The sequence below is a fragment of the Cyprinus carpio genome, chromosome A3 (genome assembly GCF_018340385.1).
Source record: "Cyprinus carpio isolate SPL01 chromosome A3, ASM1834038v1, whole genome shotgun sequence".
NCBI classification, from domain to species: Eukaryota; Metazoa; Chordata; class Actinopteri; order Cypriniformes; family Cyprinidae; genus Cyprinus; species Cyprinus carpio.
Genome location: NC_056574.1, coordinates 22,902,900 through 22,920,217, shown reverse-complemented (window position 1 = coordinate 22,920,217; position 17,318 = coordinate 22,902,900). Strand labels below are relative to the sequence as shown.

General features: G+C 34.8%; 1 protein-coding gene and 1 pseudogene across 1 annotated transcript; both read right to left on the bottom strand.

Moving 5' to 3' along the window:
• Positions 1–329: 329 nt before the first annotated feature.
• LOC109063688 (glial fibrillary acidic protein-like) lies at positions 330–6,994 on the bottom strand. Its single transcript, XM_019080723.2, has 9 exons — positions 6,465–6,994; positions 3,823–3,883; positions 3,654–3,749; positions 3,248–3,409; positions 2,970–3,095; positions 2,629–2,849; positions 2,496–2,539; positions 2,322–2,407; positions 330–1,504 (listed from the first exon to the last, which is right to left on the bottom strand). Exons 1-9 carry the CDS (start codon positions 6,959–6,961, stop codon positions 1,463–1,465), a joined length of 1,335 nt encoding a protein of 444 aa, XP_018936268.2. The 5' UTR covers positions 6,962–6,994; the 3' UTR covers positions 330–1,462.
• Positions 6,995–12,612: 5,618 nt separating this feature from the next.
• Positions 12,613–17,318, bottom strand: part of LOC122138749 — a 29,591-nt pseudogene continuing 24,885 nt past the window's right edge.

Below are 17,318 nucleotides of genomic sequence, written 5' to 3'. Positions count from 1 at the left end.
GTCCTCTTTTATCCACCTTATTTTTAACGTAAGAGCAGATGTGGCCATTTGTAACTTGAATGTGCGAGACTTCATGTGTCATCTGCTGAACAGTCAGTTATGCTGCTTCATATTGTGTCTGGTATTTGTGGTCATATAATTTTAAATGTATTATCGTAATCATAAACACACTGGTTTGTACCACAAAAAGTTTAACTGTTTACTGCACTTTACTATTCTTTTAGTTGTTGTCCTTCTAATCGGACGTCTCGCATTTTTATAGTAATTATATTGATAGTTTGTAGCGCAAATAGCTTTATTGTTTTTTAAAATGTTATCATGCTACCAAATAAAATTTATTTTTTATTAGTATCAATATTAGCCACCACATTAAAATGATGTCCAATTCAATATGCAACAGTAGTGTGTTCAGTGTCATAGTTCAGTGTTACCTGGCAATATGATTGATTTTTTTAGTAAAGGTATGGTCACATTAGTCAAACTAAAGTTTGCATATAAAGTATGAAGAAGTTTCACTGAAGTCACTTTCAAACCAAGCAGCTTCTTGTTGGTCAGCGCAGTGCATTCATGTTACAAACTTAAGCACAATCTGAATGGGGAACTCCTCACAAATTCCTAAAGAAATGAGTGGAATTTGCAGAAATTTTGCCGATCAATGGTAAATGTGACTGTACCTTAAGACAATCAATATGACAACCATATCAGATGTTGACATAACAATGAGTTCAGTAAGATAATGTATATGTTGATTAAAATTTACCATTACTATGTTTTCTACAGGTCAATTAGCAGTCAACAAGCATTTTAAAGCATTTTAACCTGGGTCCAAAGAGATGCTTTAGTTAGCTACTGTGCAAAAACATTGTGCATACACAGCAAAAGTGGGAAAATGTGGGGTAAAATGTTCATATAGCACCGCTGACAAAATCCATCATCCCTTTAAAACTCACACAAAGATCTTGCTACAGTTACAGTTTCCTTTTGCCTTACCTTAACACTAACCATTCCGATTCAAAATCTACCAGTTCCAATCCTGTTCTTCTTCATCTAGTACTTAAAGACTACAATACATTTCAGAAATTATTCTCAACAGTTTGTGCTTGACAAAGAAACTATATTCCCGTGCACCCGCTCTGACCACTAGTTACATCTTGTTCTACTTTCTACTTTCATCTGTCCAACCATGACTTTTATGGCACAATCAGTGAAAACTAGTCTAATTTCATGCAAAGACTCTTTGACACAAAAGAACAGATAAAAAGAGAATCCCAGGAAAAGAAAGAGATCAAAACGTAGTTGCTTATTGCTTATAGTGGCTAATATAACTGAATATAGTTCCCAGGAACTATAGACACTAGAAGAGAATGAGCAGGGAAAGTTGGCAAATCACATATTTGACCACAGAATCCAGAAGCATTAGTGATGAACTATTCAGTTGCATCCAACCCGTGTTTGAGACTGATTACGGCAGATCCTTCCGCTCCGTAGTGGACTCTTTAATGATCTTTAAAAGAGAGATTGCATATGTTCATTTCAGTAAAAATGGAAAACAATGCACACGTAAAAAATATAAATGAACAAATCTGTAATGCAGAGAAGCCCAGGGCTAAAGTTGGCAGATTTAAGTATAAATCAGTTAATGACCTTTCATTTGGCCCACCATGCCATAGTAGTGGGGGAAAATTGAAGAAAAAATGACACTGAAGCATATCTTCAATTATAATTGATCTTTTTATTGTAACTTTTTTTTTTTGCATGGAATCTAGAGAATCTAAGTGAATTTGATTGAAACATTAACTGCAGTAGTTAACATGAATTAACAAAAAAGTACTTCTAAAGCATGTATTAATCTTGGTTAATGTTAATTTTAACATTTACAAACACAATATTAAAATATAAAGTTCTGTTAATATTATTTAATGGACTATCATCAACTAACAATGAATAGTTTTTATTTTTATATTTTATTAACTAGCTTTAATGTTAAGTAATGGGACCTTATTGTAAAGTGTTGCTAAAATAATGTAGTGTTGGATATAAAGCAGCATTTACTTTTGGCCCATGGTTCTCATTCAAGTTTGATTTTTGGCCCCAAATTTTGGGCAACTCTGTTGTAAAGCAATGCATGAAAGAATGAACTAATCAATTAATAAATGAACCAATAAATAATTGAAAGAATTGATCATTTAATTCTTATGTGAGACTGATGGGGGAAAAAATGTTACCATCAATGATGATGAAGTAGGTGTGTATTCATGTAAAGTGGATGTCAAAAAGGTTTTTTTTTTTAAGGTTGATGAAGAGCGCCTCCTAGTGTTTACCTCTCCATCACGAGTCTCAACAGTTCGCACAACTATGCTCCTCTTTACATGTGCCTCAGGAGTCAGCTTAGTGTCCAAGCTGGTGTCTAATAAAACAAACACACACACACACACGATTAAATAATAACATTTCATTTATGCAGGAATCATCAAATGGATAAAGAATTTACTCACCTCTAAATTGTAAGTTGGTGAAGTTCTGCACCGGAACAGTGATTCTAGAAGAGGAGGAAGATATTCATTAAATCATATTTGAATTAGTTTCGTCCAATTATTGTGGTTGATGCCATTTCTCTACTCTCCTCACCTGCTTTCCTCTCCTTCAAGCAGCTTTCTGTAGGTGGCAATTTCAATGTCCAGAGCCAGTTTAACATTGAGCAGGTCCTGGTACTCCTGCAAGTGTCTGGCCATTTCCTCCTTCAGCATCTGGATCTCATCCTCCAGACGGGCCACTGTGTCCTGGTAACCGACCGTCTCTATGGTGAATCGCTCCTCCATCTCTCGCAGCTGACGCTCCAGAGACTCGTTCTTAAGGACAACGTGAGAAGTTTGAAATGGTTTATAGAGTACTGTGCTCTGCAGTCATGGGTGAATTTGTCTTTGTTGTTGTTCTGAATAAGTTTGGTGAAAAGACTGGTAAATACTTACTGATCCACGCAGAGATTCCAGGTCACAGGTCAGGCCCTGAATCTGCCGACGATACTCATTGGCCTCTTGCTTAGCTTGTCTCAGAGCCTCTGCGTTACGGTTGGCTGCATCGGTCAGATCAGCAAACTAATGAAATAAATTATAATAATAAATAATTTACTTATTTAAAATGGTGTAGAAACAAAATTTCATTTTATTATATTATATTATATTGCAAATAAAATTTTGCACTTAAAATCTTCTAATAAAGAGAATGCATGTGTGTATGTTCATGTAACCTTTGAGCGATACCACTCCTCAGTCTCATGCATATTGGAAGTGGCCATGGCCTCAAACTGAGCTCTGATCTCCTTCAGGGCAGTGGTTAAGTCTGGCTTAGACACATCCAGATCCACATGAACCTGTTGGGCCATCAGCTGCTCCTGCAGCTCCCTCATCTCCTACACCGAGCAAGGAAGAGGGGTGAAAGAGTGAGAGAAGTTTACACGTGAATATAATGGTGTCTGCTCTAATCTGATCTTTAGGACTGAGTCTGATAAAGTTGTCAGAATCTGATATAGCTACAAATAGCCTGATTAAATTAACAGATTTGAGACAGATATGCCAGTTGGAGTAAAATCAAAGGAGACAGGGATAAAGTGAACAGAGGGGGGTAGTGTGGAGAGAGTGGGAGAGATAACACACCTCCTCATGGACCTTCCTCAGGAAATTGATCTCATCCTGAAGAGCATCAATCTTCCTCTCCAGCTGCACACGGTTCAGAGCCGCTTCATCCACATCCTGGAATCCAAAGTGATAGCAATTTGCTTACTTATTCATGATACATGAATGAGACGAATGGAGTGTTCCTTACTTGTCTGAAGGTGTTGAGGTTGTTTTCTGCTTCTTGCCGTAGGGCAGTTTCATCTTGAAGTCTGGAGGGCAGATAAGAAAACATATCTAAAAAAGGCTTTCTTCAACCAATAGTAGGCCACATATTCAAGATATATGGGACACAAATGACCTCCAGAGAGCCAAGCATTGATACCGATGGTGTATTTTATTATTTTCCCTCTTGAAAGTATTTTTAGGAAGTCATAATAAAATAAATAAAAATTTTGAAACCGTCATTTAAAACGTTCCTAAAGACTAACTCATAAAGGCAATCACTTGTTGTCTCCTACTGGGACTTTTTTTATTATTTGAAATTATATAATTGTTTACATATAACACAATTTCTAAAGGATCATGTGACACTGATGACTGGTGTAATGACTGCTGAAAATCTGTCATCAGAGGAATGGATTACATTTTAAAATATATTACAACAGAAAATTAGAATTTGTTTAAAGCATAAGAATTAATAAGATGCCATAAGATGGGTAGCATAAGAGACTCTTACCATAATGGTTATAGTCCTGACTAATAGACTCCCCATAATCTGCATTAAACATCACAATATATGCTCTATGATCTGTGAATTTCCCCAGCCCTCAAAGTGTATCCTGAATAGTTATTTATGATAAATCAGTTTTGACAGTTATAATGAAAGGCTCACAGTGGAGGTGACCTGCAGCAGGGGGCTGGACAGGGTTCAGTGGATCACTCATGCATCATTAACTGCAACTACTGCTCTTTCCCACGGGGTGGAGTAGATGCACTCCCATACAAATAAAAGTAATGCATGTACATCAAAAACAAGCACTTTGAATTTGGATGCACAGGTTAGTCATAATGCAACTTTTATTTTTGTTTACTGACTCTGTTGCCATGGTTTTTGAATTCATTTTATTTCACATAAATGTTACTGATGTTTCATCAGATATTAACAGGGAATTAAATAGATAATTGCAAGTGATATATACATTATATAAAATAAAGTTTATAGTTGTTTAAAAAATATAAATTTTCCTGTCAGTTCTGTTTGTAGAGATTCTTGTAAATGTTTTCATTTCATATCTTGAATCAAATTTGGTCTCTGAATGATCTGGTATGGGAAACACGCCGGTTGCTACAGATTCTAGTGAGTTTAAAGGTATGAGGTTTGGAATTAGATTAAAAATGTGGTTCTTCTCTAACAACAGGACATCTGCACTGGGAGTGTTCAGCCTTTGTGCAAGCCGTACTGAGGCATTGTGCCCCTCCTGCGCCATACCATTCAGCGAAAAGAGAAGCAGCATGGGAATAAATGAGAGTAAGAAATGGGGAGCCTCTCATTGAAAACAGAGTTGGGGTGCTATAAATTCACACAGTAACATTGTAGTTGTGGCAGTTTTGTACTGATGTGGAAAAAATACTAGAGGTACTGCAGTTGTCCTTTCTTAAGGGATTCTTTACCCATATGAGAGCCGTTCTTAAGGGCAAGTTAATGGATGGCATTTCTTGGACATGGCTATGGAGCTTTTATTGTGACATTGTTCTCCTGTTACTCTTAGCATTGTTCTTGGTGTGTGCTGGAATGTGTGATATCTCGACCCCAGCTAGGCACAACTACTCATACACAAGATCACCATTTTTTAGGCTGTTTTACACGTTTTTACACGTTGGTTAAACTGATTCTAGCTTTGTGTTGCCAGTTGTTTTCATCATGACACCCATAAATCAAAGTAGCTTTGGTTTCTCACTGTGTTCCTTTTCATTTTTGAAAGTTAACAGATAAATGAACTGACTGGCTTGAATGCAATGCAAGTCACTTGTCTGCCAATTGTAGAAATGTAAATGTAATGTCAACGGAATTTACCTTGAAGATCAAAGTTTATAGCATTCTGTAAAAAAAATAAAATAAAAATTCTTTGCTTTTATATTAATTCAAGCTCTGTATATTCTTCTTTCGAAAAATACAAATATAAAAGATTTTTGTCTGCAAAATTCTATGCATTTATGTATACATGTAAATAAAATTCTATGCATGTTTTTGGAAATCTTTCTATCCTTATTATTATTATTAGGCTATCATAAAATATCTGCAAGATATAGCACATTTGGTGAAATTCAGTTTATGAATTTATATTTATGTTATTATATAATTCTATTTTTATATTATATTTATTTATATATTATATAATATACTATGTAACAAACTAAAATACACATATAATATAAACTAAAATATATCTGGTTTAATATATATATATATATATATATATATATATATATATATATATATATATATATATATATATATATAATTTTTAACTCTTACAGTTAAAATACATTTAGTATTTTTGTTTTTTATCTTTTCTGCAGACACTTGGGGTACCTGAACCCTAGACTGAAACCCATTTTAGACAAACATGGTTTAAGATAATAATGTTTTATATTATATTATATTATATTATATTATATTATATTATAATATTATTATTATATATATATTATATTATATTATATTATATTATATTATATTATATTATATTATATTATATTATATTATATTATATTAAGTTGCATTCAATATCCATCTGGTTCAAAACTCTGGGAGGGCACTTTAAATGGGCATAACACATCCGTCCTTACCTCTGTTTAAGAGTGGCCAGGTCTGAGGCCAGGTTGTCTCTTTCAATCTCCAGTCTGGCTTTACCAGCGTTGAGGCCATCCACCTGCCTGCGGAGCTCCCTCAGCTCCTCCTGGTAGATGTCCCCCAGACGGCTGGGCTCCTTTCCCCTCAGCTGGTTCAGTTCCGCCACCAGCATTTTGTTCTGCTGCTCCAGGAAGCGCACTTTCTCGATGTAGCTGGCGAAGCGGTCGTTCAGCCCCATCATCTCCACCTTCTCATTGGTGCGCGTCTCCCGGTACTGGGCCTTCAGCAGGGAGTCCGCAGAGAAGTCCAACCGCTCCCCGCCCAGGGACAGGCGAGAAGTGGACATGGTGATGGGGCTGGAGGTGAGGTGGCGCGGGCTGCTGTGGAGGGACAGCCGGCCTGTGCTGAGGCGGCTGGTGACCCCCATGGACGGGGAGCCGCCCGAAGTCCCAAAACGCTTTCGGTAGGATGAGAAAACTCGCTGGGGCTCCATACCAGAGGAAAATGAGATTGAGTGTGGGATAACTTTGGGTTTTTATAGAGAAGGCGGGGGAGAGAGAGGGGGTCCAACGGGGAGGGCAAAGGCCAGGGGGAGTGTATGTGAGCCCGGAATTGTTTGTGCTTGTCCACCCAATCTCCTGACTGCCTCTTTTCACTCTATTCTGTCTGTGTCTCTGGTGTGGGGTGCACACAGTCAGTCAGAGAAAATCCTATTCATGCCACTGCTGGAACACATACACACAGAGACAGACTGTAATGGCACTGCTATTTGACTGTTCTGTCTCACTCCATAAAAAAGTGGTGCTTTGTACCTTTTCTGAGTTAATTTGGAGTTCCTCTGCTACTCGGTCAGAGTTTTTCTGTCGTTCCAAGAGGGATTTTAATGATGTCACGGAACACTGGGGTGATTATCTAATTCTTCGTTATAAAAAGAGTCTGCCGCTCTCTTTTGTGCTGATCTGGGAACATTGCACACATGCTTTTCAGCACCACTGATTCATATCTGTTTACCAGAAAAATCAAGTTCAACCAGAAGATTTGACTCAGTTAACTTTATAACACAAAAGAAGATACTTAGAAAAATGCCTGAGCTACTCTCGGCCATACAATGTAAATTGTCAAGACAGTGTTGTTAACTAAAACTAATGCTATTAATTGAAATAAAGCTAAAATAAAATAAAATAATATAAATATTTTTAAATTATGTATAAAAATGTTTAATAAAGCCACTTAAACTGAAATAAAAATGAATTTAAGCTAAATAGTAATATTTAGAAGCAAACAAAAATAATAAATTAAAAGAAAAATTAAATAACAAAATTACTAAAACTAAAAAAAATGAAAAAAGCTATTTTAAATTATTAATATATACTATAATTGTACATAATACTAAAATAACACTCATGAAAGTAGACTATACTGTATGTCTCGTCTGCTATATTCCAAGTTGTCATACAATGAATCTGAAAATTCAAAGAAATTTAAATCAATATTTACTGAAAATCTTGCCAGATATGTTTTTTTTTTTTTTACTGAATGGTAGTATAGTTCAGACATTTTGCTAATTAATTCATAATAACTAATTATACAAGCCAATTAATTTGCTAATAAATAAATAAGTATAAATATATATATTGCTGAAGTGCAAGATATAAAGTACAATGGTTTTGATAAATGGTTTGGTTCATGCCCCATCAGCAGTCTACAAAGTAGTACAGGAGTGTATCAAGGCCAGAGAGACACTGGGGCACTAGACCCACAGCCAGACAGAAAACAACACACCCACCAATCAGATTTGTAGGGAATGAGCTCATCAGCACTGATGACCAGCAGACTGCAGGATTGTTATGGATGGATGGTCAGATCCAGTGAGAAAATGCTATGCTGGATGTTAGGAAAAGTAGCAAAGATATTAGAAGTTAATTATGGGGCATAAATTCACATAGAGAAGAGTGGGGCAAGATGTGTCAGTGGGTCAATTGTGGCAGCCCTTAGTATAAGGAACTGTGCACAATTTTTGACAAGCAAACATATTTAGAAACCATTATATTATTATATCTAATATGATGTGAGGAAGTATACTGTTTATTTTTGTTTGTTTGTTTTGTTGTTGTTTTTGTTTAATAAATAAAAAAATTTCCACTTCAGTAACATTTTTTAATATTTTTGAAAGTCTCTTATGCTCACTCTAATGCTAAGGCTGCATTAATCTGATCACAAATACAGTAAATAGTACTGAGAAATACTGTAGTATTTATTATACTATTTGTACCATTAAATGAGAACTATTATTATAGTTTAAAGTAACTGTTATATAAAAACAGTTATATTTTAAAATGTAATTTATTCCTGTGATGGCAAATATATAAATATATATAACTACATTATAATAAAGATCTATTCCAAATCTGCTGTCAGTTAAGATTGATAAGAGCATGTACAAAAGTTTTAATTAACTTAGTTAAAAGGCTCTTCAATTAAATTTTATTTGGGATATTTGAATTGAAGTGCCATTTGTACAAGCAGTACAGCAATTATAAATATCTCTGGTGTGGATTGGAAATATTTTCTCCTCAAGCGGCAGTAGACATTCATTTTTTTATTTCTTTTTTTGTTACTGTTTAAACGGCATGTTTTCCTGCAGGGCTCAAGACTCATAGACATTGGAATTTTGCCCAAGGAAAATACTGTACTTCTACAGTATGTGGAACAAAGCTACCTCATCTAACAGGTTCTGAATACATCCTTATCTGACAGGTCATTTTAATTTCAATATATTTTAATTCTCTGACCCCATAAGAGTTTCTTGCATAAAATTACAGACTTACATAAAGGATGTATTTAAAATATGAATTTCATTTTTCAGCACATTGTTTGTCCTGCACACCAGGGGAGAACGTCCACTGCTGCGATCAGGACTTGTGCGGCTGAACATCTCTTTGTCCAGTCTACAAAGAGCCTTGTTATGCATGAAGAATCATTTATCATTTATTAATCAGCAAATTTTAAATGTAAACACTCATCAGTATATAGAGAAAATGTAAGTATGGGCACATAAAAAATCAATAAAAATCTCAGTAAATATTTGTCTGCATGAATGATTTCCACTTAATATGTTGCCTATTTTTTCATTTAAAAACTTTTGTATTGCTTCAGGTGTGTGAAACAAAAACTTATTAACTATGACTTTTGCCTCCAATAGTGAGAATTGGTCCTTAAAATAGTGTTACCAAAATAATAATAATAATAATAATAATAATAATAATAATAATAATAATAATAATAATAATAATATTTTTAAAGTATCTTTTAAATATTTATATGTTTTACATATTTAAAGATATAAAAAAAACAACTGCGAGGACAGAGCAACGTCATATTTCCTTGCAACATTAAGAGTTGGAAAGTAAGAATGTAATTATAGACATATTTCTTTTTCATCATTCTTTCCTTGAGTTCCATAGCAAGCCAAACCGGTTTACTCTCAAAGTGACTGAACATGTGAATTTGAAAGTGTTTTACATTTGACATATTATTTGACATTGGTAAAGAAAACACATTTTTACTCAAATTAATCAAAATGGATTTATTGCATTTTGGAACCATATATCTTTTTTTGGAACTTCATATATATATATAGTCCAGCCGCTGCCCACTCAGGTACAGGCACGAACTGGACAGGGTCATGGGGCTGGAGGTTAGGTGGTGCGGGCTGCTATGGGACAGGTGGCCCGTGCTTTTGTCGATCTGCTCTCTAATTTTGATCTCCACTATATATATATATATATATATATATATATATATATATATATATATAAATATATACATACACATTTTTTTATTTTTTTGGAATGTCACATTTTCCTACAGGGCTCAAGATTCATATACACTGTAATTTTGCCCCGGGAAAATACTGTACTCGCTGCTACCTCATCTGACAGGTTCTGAATCTGTCCTTATCTAAAAGGACATCTATATATTTTATTTATTTAATTATTGTAGAAGGCTGTTTCTCATTTATTTTTTCAGCTTTTGATTAAAAATACTTACTTACTTTGGGTAACTCAACCAATCCTCACTATTAAATAGTTCCTTATTAGTATGCCTATTATTAACATATTGGCTGTTTATTAGCACTTATAAAGCACATACTCTGCATGGCCATATCCTACATTCCTACTCCTACCTAATACCTAAACTTAAAAACTACCTTACTAACTAGTAATAAGCAGCAAATTAGGTGTTTATTGAGGCAAAAGTCATACTTGGTTTGTTAATAGTGAGAATTGTACCTTAAAATAAAGTGTGATAAAACTTGAATCTATGAAAAATTGGAGTTTAGGCACTAGATACTTAATGTAGTTCATAGCCAATGACAATACTTTAGCCCCAAGGTATAATTCCAACCTGTACTGCAGCATACCCATCATGCCATACTTTAACCTGTTTTATTTTAGCGAGCAGACTATATAACCGAAGACACTCTTGCAGTTTTCCAGACACTCACTAACAAGCTCTGTATTGTTGCTTCAAAAGCTGTTTGCTAAAGCTGAAACCATGAAGGCTCTGGTCTGCGTTCTTGTTCTGATGCTTGTGTGCAGCACTACCGGTGAGTTAACCATCTATAACTGCTGAATATCAGGTACCGCTTAGGCCTGTCTGAGATTTGTACCTTATTGTGATTGGATTGGAATTCAGTTCTATGAGGAGAGAAATAAGAATTGAATTGTTGCCTGTAATGACTGTGCTAAACACAATTGTACTGAAAAAGTTAGAAAATGTCAACAGTAAGCATGTATATCTCACAGTAGCTCATGATTTGTTTGTGGTGGTTTGTCTCTCGTTCTCTGTACAGTGCACTCCCTCCAGTGCTTCACCTGTGAGGGCGACGACTGCAAGGTCAGAACCGAATGCCCCCCATCTGCCAACTTCTGCAAGACAGAGGCCACCGGTACGTGCTGAGACATGTCCTCATCCTGTCACTTGACTGTTATGCAAAACTTCAGCTTTACACCTCTGTAAAATAAGTCAGGCTTGTTAAGACACAGATACAGAGGCATATTATTGGTATAGTTTTAAAAAAATGGCAGGCCACATATACATGGTTAAAAATGTAAAGTAACCTAAAAATATTATTAAATATGAAAAATATTATTACATATTATATTAGATAGTATTTCATATGGCTGAGCCACCTTGACTACATTAGATTATGGTGTATGTCAGTCGTTTACAAAAACTGTTACTGTGGCAATACCCTTAGATAAGGTACTAAACAAAGTGACAGCTTTTGTACCTTTTGTGTGTGTGTGTGTGTGTGTGTGTGTGTGTGTGTGTGTGTGTGTGTGTGTGTGTGTGTGTGTGTGTGTGTATAAATGATGTATTTAAAATATGAATTTCTTTTTTCAGCAAATTTTTTGTCCCGCACATGTGAGGAGTCCTGCACACCAGGGGAGAACGTCCACTGCTGCGATCAGGACTTGTGCGGCTGAACATCTCTTTGTCCAGTCTACAAAGAGCCTTGTTATGCTTGAAGAATCACTCATCAGTTATTAATCAGCATATTTAAAATGTAAACACTCATCAGTATATAGAGAAAATGTAATAAGGCATTAAAAAACTCAATAAAAAAATAATAAATCCAATACATTTTTGTGTGCATGAATGATTTCTGCTTAATGTGCTGCTGTTTTTTTTACTTTTAGGACAGTTAAACGTATTGCTTCAGGGGTGTGATACAAAAAATACAGTTTGGGCATCAATTCACCATTTAACTATGACTTTTGCCTCAATAAACTCCTCATTTTCTGCTTATTAGTAGTTAATAAGGTAGTTGTTAAGTTTAGGTATGATGTAGGTTTAAGGGATCTAAAATGTGATCATGCAGAATAAGGCATTAATATGTACTTTATAAGTAAATTGTTAATATACTAGTAATACAGTGTATAGAAAAGAATCCAAACCCTTTAAAAGAATCACATTTTGTTGCTTTACAGCCTGAAATGAATACGGGCAGTTTTTGTTTTATCCAGCTGTATTTACTCAGTCAACTTATAACATCCAAGTGAAAGATATAACACCAAGATGTCAGAAAAATAAATAAAAATAAAATAAAGAATGTATATAAAGGATCACTCCCTTGTGTCAGTATTTTGTTGAACCACCTTTTGCTTTAATTACAGCCTTTAGTCTGTTGGGATCTGTCTCTGTCTCTACTAACTTTGCACATCGAGACTTTGCAATATTAGCCCACTCTTCTCTGCAGAAGTTCAGGTAAATTTGATGGTGACTGTTTGTATTGTAGTCTGCAGTCTCCACAGATTTTCAGTGGGGTTTGAGTCTGTGCTCTGACTGGGCCATGCAAGGAGTCAAGGACATTCGCCTTTTTCTCCTTCAACCACTGTGTGCTCAGTTTTGCTGTGTGCTTTGGGTCACTGTTGGAAAGTAAACCTTCTTCGCATTGAAAAACTTTCTGCCAGATTCAGCAGATTTTCCTCAAGAATTTGATGGTATTTAGCTCTATTCATTTTTCCTTCCATCCTGACAAGTCCCTGCTGCAGAGAAACACACACATAACAGGACATTAGCACCTTCATGCTTTACTGAAGGAATGCCACTTCTTAATAATAAACTTCACTGTGCTTCTAGGCATTGATAAAGCCATTGATTTTTTTTTTTTATCCATCTCTTGACTTGTGCCTGTCCTTAAATTTATCCCGGAGATCTTTTGACAGTTTCTTGCCACCCACAGTTGATTGTTTGCTTCAGTTGCACTACCAAGGACAGAAATGCTCCAGGAAAGCTCTTTTCATGCTGAGCTGATCAAAATGAACACAGCTGATCACAGTTTAAGTCATATAGCTTTGTGTTCCATTGAGAAGGTGATTATCTACACCTGATTGAGATTACAAGTCTTTTTTAGGAGGAGGTGATCCTTTTTAAAACTCAGTGATTTGTTTTTGTTTTTTGTTTTTAACACGTTGGTGTTATATCTTTCACTTGGATGTTATCGGTTGTAAATACAGCTTGATAAAACAAAAATTGTGTCTGTCTTCATTTCAGGTTGCAAAGCAACAAAATGTGATTATTTTAAAGGGGGGTGATTCTTTTCTAAACCCACTGTATGTATGCTAATAAGCAACTAGTTAATTTTGAGAACTGGTCCCTAAACCAGTGGAACCCCTAACATTGCACGCTTTTGGTGTCTCTCTTATCTGACACACACATCTGAGGTCTTGGAGTCTTCACTAATGAGCTGATGAGTTGAATCAGGTGTGTTTGAATAGGGAGGCATCTGAAATGTGTAGTGCTGGGGGTTCTCCAGGACCAGGATTGGGAACCACTACCCTAAACTAAAGTGTTACAAAAAATATATATCAGAAAGATTCAGACTAGAAAGTCTGAATAAAAAGTTAAGATAATAACTGTGAAAAAACTAGGTATCAGATAAAACTCATGTGGATTTTCACTTAAATTATGAAGTTGGGTGGTTGAACTTGACAGGGCGACTAGAATACTAATGACCCTTGTATCGCAATATGTTTCCGAAAGAGTGTTTCCACTGTAAGGCCAGCTGTAATTAATGCTGTTTTGTATGTTTAGTGTCATTACGATCCCCTAATAAATATCTGCAAGGATGACGGTGGTTGCCTCAGCCTCGGTAACTGGGGGAATGTCTGTCGGAGACAAAACATTCAAGAGAGGTGAAAAGTTCAAAGAGAAAAGTCTGTTACTGTACAAGAAGCTTTTCCATAGAGATGTCCAGTTGTTCTCTTTCAAATATTCATGTTTTTTGTTAGTCAGTCTCTTCTGTTTATTTGCGCGCTTGGTTTTGTTCTCTCGGGTTTGAGGGGCGTCAAACAGCTGATTCATGTCTCCAGTGTAACGAGGCAGAAGCGAACAGCAGAATCCTAATGCGCTTTCCACCGAGTGATCACCAGCCAAGACAAAGCCACAACCAGACTCTGAGACTGCACTAATCTGCCAAACTCTGCTTGTGAGCGTTTACGCTTGTTTATGTGTGTGCGTGTTGATTTTGAATCAAACTGTGTGTAAAAGAACCTGAAGAATACAAATTTAAATGATGTGGCAATCATGGCTAACACAACAACTAGCAAGTCCAGGACACAGGCCAAATTTGCCAAAAAATCCAGCCAGGTTCTCCGCTTAGAAGTTGACAAGAGACATTCGTTGTGCTTCTAATGCTGCTGTGCAAATGTTTCATGCACAAGGCTTCTTAACCAAAACTTTACTGAAAAACACAAAAACTTAACTACAACATTTTCATTAAATAAAAGTGTGTTTGAAAAAACTCAAGTAAAATACAGTAATAAAAAGCATGACCATATAATAACTAAAACAAAAATAAATGATTATGAATAGAAATGAAAAATAAAACTAATAAACTTAACTTAATAAATAAATAAAGAGTTTGTTTTTTTGTAGCCTGCCATCATTACACATGAAAATGTCAGTAGATTTGAGATATCGAGCCCTAAAAAATAATTTAAATGTTAACAGTATTATTATGTTTTAACTTCAGCAGCCATAAAAAAACTAAAACTGAAATAAAAATGACATATATTGGAAAACTAAACTAGGTAACACTATCTAACAGTCACACAGTGACTACAGAACTCTGTTAAAACTAAGCTACTGAAAGAACAAATTAAAAATGAACTAAAAAATGTTTTAATTAAAAACTAAAATTAACTTGCTACATTACACATCTTACTACATTACACTACATTATAAATATGTATGTAATATCTATGGTATTTTGAAACAAAAATGAAAAATAAAATAAAAATGACATTTACTCATATTGTTAATCGTGTTATTCGTGTTAATTTGTAATGGAAAAACTGATGAAGAAATACAAAGAATATTTCTATCATTCTAATCAACACTTTAGGTGTCTTTGCCCGAAGCATTAAAGCACTAAAAATACAAGTTTATCACGGAAAGTCAAAGAAATGCATTCCTTCTCAGTCACAGCTGGTCTAACAACATACACAAGAAAAACATTATTACTTTCTTGTAGGTCAAAAGACCTGGAGAACACTAAAGAAAACTCAAATCTCAGACTTCACACAAGTCACTTCTTTATGTGGGTCTCATTCCTGCCTGAACGTAATGTTTCACTTTGCACTATATTTCACTGCACAGAGAGAAGAGGGGGAGGAAGCGCTATAAATTCAGTCACTCCTTTCCTTGATACCACAATGGTGTGTATTCACAGAGAAACGCAGTTAGTACTGTGACTGGCTTAGACTGACTCCAAACAGACAAAGACAGATGGTGAGAAACACACTGTTAGCAAGAATCATGAACAAGCACATACAATAGCTATTAGAGAACATATATTCAAGATTAAAAACAAGCACAATTTACATTAAAAACAAGGTTTTGTGCATATTATTTTATTTGAAAATATTTGATACACTGGACTTTGCACTGCAAGTCTCACGTCAAGATACATAATCATATACTGTGTATCTAACCTATTGGCTCGTATTCTTTTGCTTATCCCAGGGTTCTCAACTAGACTTACTGTGACATTTCTCTGAGACATTTCTCAGTCTTTGGTACAATACTGATTCTTAGCTGCCTAAACAAAAAACTAGCAGCTATTTGAGATCATATTTGAGCCATTCAACTGTTTTTGAGGAGGCCAAAATACCTTCAAAACAATATAAAAAGAGGACAACTGGTCCTGTGGTCAGTGTTGGTGTGCCCGTATGATGGACACCTGTCATTCAAACCCTGAGCTAAACAAAGTCGTCAAGCTGAGTGGAAATCCGCCCCTGGCACCCACCTAACCTTTCACTTGAGCAATACCCTATGACACATTTCCAAAGAAAGCGTAGTGCCTTTTCACACACTTTTCTCAGTTCCTCATAAACATGGCAAGTCGCACTTGTATAATACAACATTTCAAATAAGTTCTGAAATACCATACCATTCAGAAGTTTGAGGTCAGTAAGACTTTTTTTAAGTGTGTGTCTGTGTGTGCGCATTGGATAAAAAAATAGACCAAGAACAGTTAAAAAGATTACAATTTAAAATAACCTTTTTTGATTTTAATGCTTTAAAATGTTATTACTATTATTGAATTTACTCTAGTCTTCAGAGACATGATCCTTCAAAAATCATTCTAATATGCTGCTTTGCTCAAGAAACATTTCGTACTATTATTATCATCAGTGTTGAAAACAGTTGTGCTGCTTAATACTTTTACGGAAACCACAAAACATTTATTTTACGATTCTTTGATGAGAAGAAAGGTCAAAATAGCAGCATTCATTTGAAAAAGAAATCTTTTGTGACATTATAAACGTCACTTTTGATCAATTTAATGCATCCTTGCTGAATAAACACAGTTTCTTTCACAAAAATCTTACTGACCCTAACCTATGTATGGCAGTGCACATCAACCCTAAAACCAACATAAAAAACTAGGGCTGTCAAATGATTAATCACGATTAATCACATCCAAAATAAAGGTTTTGTTTACATAATATATGTATGTGTACAGGGTATATTTATTATGTATATATAAATACACACACATAAATTATATATTTAGAAAATATTTACATGTATATACATTTATATATTTATATTCTTATATTTTATATTATATATAAATATATTTAATATATAAACATAACATATTCTTCTTAAATATATACATGCATGTGTGTGTATTTATATATACATAATAAATATACACAGTATACACACATATATTATGTAAACAAAACTTTTATTTTGGATGTGATTAATCGTGATTAGTCATTTGACAGCCCTATAAAAAACAAAATCTTTCTTTTACACTTTTTCTTATT